General features: G+C 35.4%; 1 protein-coding gene across 1 annotated transcript; it reads left to right on the top strand.

Moving 5' to 3' along the window:
- The first annotated feature begins 853 nt into the window (after window positions 1–853).
- LOC122314814 (purine permease 3-like) lies at window positions 854–3073 on the top strand. The gene is made up of 2 exons (XM_043130423.1): window positions 854–1726; window positions 2440–3073. Exons 1-2 carry the CDS (start codon window positions 980–982, stop codon window positions 2776–2778), a joined length of 1086 nt encoding a protein of 361 aa, XP_042986357.1. The 5' UTR covers window positions 854–979; the 3' UTR covers window positions 2779–3073.
- Window positions 3074–5166: the final 2093 nt, after the last annotated feature.

The raw sequence follows: 5166 nt of genomic DNA, 5'->3' as shown, positions 1-5166 counted from the left end.
CTATCTGGGATAAGATCCAATGATAAGTATCTTGGGAAAAGGACACTAGTGGAATGCATGGGTCGATCTTTTTATAAATGTTTGTGATCTTTAGCTTATCACCACAACAGGGTCATAGTACCTTTCACATTCATATATTAATATTATCCGAGAAAGGATATTTGCAGTGGAGAGAGCAATCGTCTCGTAATTTATTTAAAAAATAAATAAATATATAATTTATATAAAAAAATTAATTTTATAATAATAAATCATATTTTTATTTTAAATAATTATATTACATTTATATATTTTATAATTATATCTAACATTATTCAATCATTCGTCTTTTGAATGCATGTGCGTGTTGGTGATGCCTTTTTTGATCCCGTATCTTAGTTGGATGAAGATGGGCCGGTGAGATTAAATATGGTTGATTTACCATTGTGGCTTACGTCGATATATGGGTTTGGGAGTAAATTTTGCTATAAATGAGGTTTAATTAATATATACAGAGTACTCAAGTTTCTGTTACTCTATGTTACAGCGGGAGAATAAGATCACTAGAACAAATTAAATTAACTTAATGAATGTGAAGTCCCCAAATCCTTTTTTTCTTGCATTTATTGTGTCTCTCCAATCTGATCAGCTAGCTTGTTCTTGTTCTTGTTCCAATTAAGAAACGAAAGAGATCAGTACTACTGCTTAATTTTTATATTATTAATTTCATCCTCTAAAAAAATTTAATACCAACATTAATATCATTTTCATGAATTAAAAAAATAATAATTTATATTATAATTTATTTAATATTTCAGCCACATGTATATATGACTATTGACCTCCACTCGATCGAGACATATATACATGGACAGATGCTTGCTTTTGTTACTTATCCTAACCCTTCGATCGTCACAATTCTCATCCCAATTATTTATCTGTGACTGAGTCGCACACAGTACTGACCAGTACTGAGTCTACTGACCCATACACGAGAAAGATGGAGGGAGCGCAGGGGCAACTTTACGATTCCATGGAACCCAAGGCTCAAGGTAACCCCGTCATGAAGAAACTCCTTCTCATACTCAACTGCATCCTATTATCCATAGGCAACTGCGGCGGCCCACTAATAATGCGTCTTTATTTCATCCATGGGGGAAAGCGAGTGTGGCTCTCGAGCTGGCTCGAAACCGGTGGCTTTCCGGTCATCCTCCTTCCCCTTGCGTTCGTATACTTCCAACGCCGTGCCACCCAAGGGCCGGGAACCGAGCTCTTCTTCATGAAGCCACCTCTGTTCCTTGCCGCCGCCTTCATAGGAATCGTCACCGGCTTGGACGACTACCTTTATGCCTACGGAGTGGCACGCCTTCCCGTTTCGACCTCCTCTCTGATCATCGCCAGTCAGCTCGCTTTCACGGCGGGCTTCGCTTTCCTTCTGGTGAAGCAGAAGTTCACCTCGTACTCGATCAACGCGGTGTTTTTGCTGACCGTTGGAGCGGCGGTCTTGGCTTTGCACACGAGTAATGACCGTCCGGAGGGCGAATCGAATAAGGAGTATCTTGCAGGGTTTTTCATGACTCTGGGAGCGTCGGCGCTGTATGGGTTTCTGCTGCCGTTGGTGGAGCTGACGTATAAGAAATCGAAGCAGGAGATGACGTATTCGCTGGTGATGGAGATTCAGATGGTGATGTCTTTCTTTGCCACTCTTTTTTGCACAGTAGGGATGCTGATCAACAAAGACTTCCAGGTACGCAAGTACTTAGCTTTTTCCTCCCTCTCGCCGGCGAAATTACAGTCGGGAATTATGGAAAATACGATATATCTAAGCATTTTCCTATATCTAATTCCCTTCTTAATTGTGTCAGAAATTGGGTTCGCACTTCGTATTACATGTCCCAAATTGATTGCTACATATAATTCATCAGCCAATAATGAAATATCACTGCGTTCTGCATGCTGACGTTCGAGATAATCTAGGGACCGTCGCCCCCATTTTCTTCTTCTTTTTTTTAGGAAAGAAAAATCCTCTTTTCCTCGGTTCCGAAATTATAAAAATATTATTCTTAACCTCCTAAAAAAAATTAAAATAAATTATTGAGTACCCAAAAATATATGGTATTAATCTTTTCTCAATATCGCATGATATGTTATATATTAAATGTTTGTTTGACATGTGTAAATAATAAGGAGAGGATAAATAAATTGACGCGAAGAAATTTACATATAACATGAGAAGTTTTATGGTAAAATTTACATAATACATGAGAATTTTTATTACTACTACAAGACGTGTACTGTCATATGTCTCTAAATTGATAAATTTATTTATAACATTTTAGTATACATAAGAACATTTGAGCAAACTATATATCTTGAATATTAGTAACTTATTTGGTTTAATTTAGCGAGGAAAAAACACTAGACGCGCGATGAAGTATGATCTTATTTGATTTGTTGTAGGCAATACCGAGAGAAGCAAAGACATTCGGACTCGGGGAAACGAAGTACTATGTTGTGATGGTTTGGAGTGCAATTATTTGGCAGACATTCTTCTTGGGAGCAATAGGAGTAATCTTTTGTGCCTCGTCTTTACTCTCCGCTGTTATAATTGCCGTTCTACTCCCTGTGACAGAGATCCTAGCAGTCATTTTCTACAAAGAGAAATTTCAAGCTGAAAAAGGAGTTGCTTTGGCACTTTCTCTTTGGGGATTTGTTTCATTCTTTTATGGAGAGATGAAACACAACAAGAAAAAGAAGCAAACTCCAGAAGAAGAGATGTCTCAAATTCCTGGTCCATGATTACATTTACCCCGCAGCCCAAAAAGAAAATGTTGAAATCTATCTTAATTTTTCCTGGTGGGGTACATTTTATATTAAAGTTTGAATATAAGCAAGGCTGAGGCCGGCTTATTCAAATGTGATAATTTCATTTGCGAAAGCTCTATATATTTGGCTTTCATGCAGAAACCTTAAGACGAGGACGTTCGATACGTCCTATATGTTTATCTCTTCAGAATAGAAGAATAGTAGTCAATGTATATTGCATAAGAAATATAATTTAGTTCTTAATATATAATGCCTCCCTGTTCAAATATATGAGTCAAAATATTACTATTAAGAGCACTAATTATTAATTTTGTTTGGTTTTTGTCCATTTGTTTTCTCATATTCTAAGAATTAAGCTGCTCCGATCCCACTTTTGGTATAGTTATAAGCAGTCATTTTCCTCCTTTGTGGTCGGCTCCTTTCTCTTACTTTTGGTATAGTTATAAGCAGTCATTTTCCAAAGTGCTGCGGGATAAGAGTCGAAAGAGCATCTTTTATGGAAAGGAAAAAGGAAAACGGAAAATGATAAGAAGCAAATTGCAGACTTTTTATACTAGAAAAGTAAATAAATAATATATATGTATGAAAAAGATGCTGTGCTCCTTCCTAATTATCATTATTTACCATTTGTGACATGGTATCAAATAATTGATAAATAAATAAAAATCAAAAACTAATTATGTAATAATTTAATATCATATTAAAGAATAGTATAATGATAATAATTAGAATGACAATGAATAACACATTCATACATATATATGTGTGTTACTCAAGCCACATCTGAGCTTATATTTCAAAAATACTAGTCAATGATACGATTGGGCTACTGTTGAAACCATTATAAAAAACAAGAATTTTTCATTCTCAAATAATGTGAGATTTTATTCGCCATCTATCCTTATCACTTATCAGTCAATATAAGGTATCATAATCTCCCATTTTTAAATTTCCGATGTCCTCTGTACGCTAGTTCACCGTAGATGACATGGCTCAGGTCCCACATTTATGATTGAGGTAAACTTTGATACCATTTGTGATATCCCAAACGAGGCATGAGCCACATTAGGCCTATATTCCAAAATGATTATTTAATGATATAATTGGAATCCCATTAAAATTATTATAAAGAACAAAAATTTTTCCTCCTCAAACAATGTGAAATTTCATATACCACATACTTTTATGAGTTTTCAGCCACATAGGGTGTCTCATATATATTGTACACAACTACTTTTCCAACATTGCCTATTTAAAGGTAAATAAATACATAAATAAAACGAGGGTTCATACTAGTGACTAGTGTTACCAAATATTGAAAAATGATCAACTTACAAGTTTTTTATAATTAGTTTATAACTCTATATAAATTGAAAGTATTTCTGTATATAATTGTATTGCTTAAGTATAAAATGGATTGTAAAATAATTATTAAAAAATTCTAAATGTATCATTATTTATCATCCAAATAATTTTTTTTTTTTTTTTTTTGGTGGAGCGGGGTTGCTGATGCCTAAGATTGTCAGCAGATCCTTGGCACCGAAAAATCTGTGATCCAAAGTAACCAACCAATACAACTATACAAGCCCATAGCAATATAAAACAAGAAGAATTCTTGTTGCAACCGGTTGGAGAAACTCTCGCGTAACTAGCATCCACGTGTACAATGAAATTGTGCGTTTAATATACACAAAATGACCTTTCCTTCGTCTTCCCACAGAACAGACAGATTCCCACAGATGAACACAGCTTCCTATAGATGAACGCGAAGACGAAAAATAAATTTTCTTCTTCTTATCTTCTTCTTCTTCTTCTTCTCATCTTCTTCTTCGCATGCCTTAAACCTTCCAGAATAGAGATCACAATCATACCGCTCCCCCCCCCCCCCCCCCCCCCCTCCCCCTTTTTTTCCCTTTAATTTTCCCCATGAAGAAAATCTCAAGTCCTCATTGCATGTAAATCTTATAGCCTCTTTGGTTTCGTCCATTTAGTTCTTGGAAGAAGACCCAATTTTAAGCCATTAAGTCCATTGTCGCTATCATACAGAGTATCGTTTCTAGACCATCGAATATTTAAGTTCTTTTTTTTTTTCTCCCTTGTCTCCCCACATCTAACTCAATTTTCTATGTATTCTACTATGGTTCCAGGAAACTAGCATTCACTATAATATTGCATGTTTATAGTAAACGAATTGCTTGCCCAAGCAGTTGACTTTCTTGGTAAAACCCATTTGGGATGTCAACCTCTCTCGTGTGCTGCCACCCTCTCTTTTTTTTTTTTTTTTTCTTGAAATTCTCTATTCTTCAAGAACGCCTGAGTGAGAATGCGCAAATTCTTCTTGTCTGGTAATTTTTGATTTTT

This window comes from Carya illinoinensis, chromosome 7, assembly GCF_018687715.1.
Source record: "Carya illinoinensis cultivar Pawnee chromosome 7, C.illinoinensisPawnee_v1, whole genome shotgun sequence".
Lineage (NCBI taxonomy): Eukaryota > Viridiplantae > Streptophyta > Magnoliopsida > Fagales > Juglandaceae > Carya > Carya illinoinensis.
This window is presented reverse-complemented; position numbering and strand designations above follow the sequence as displayed.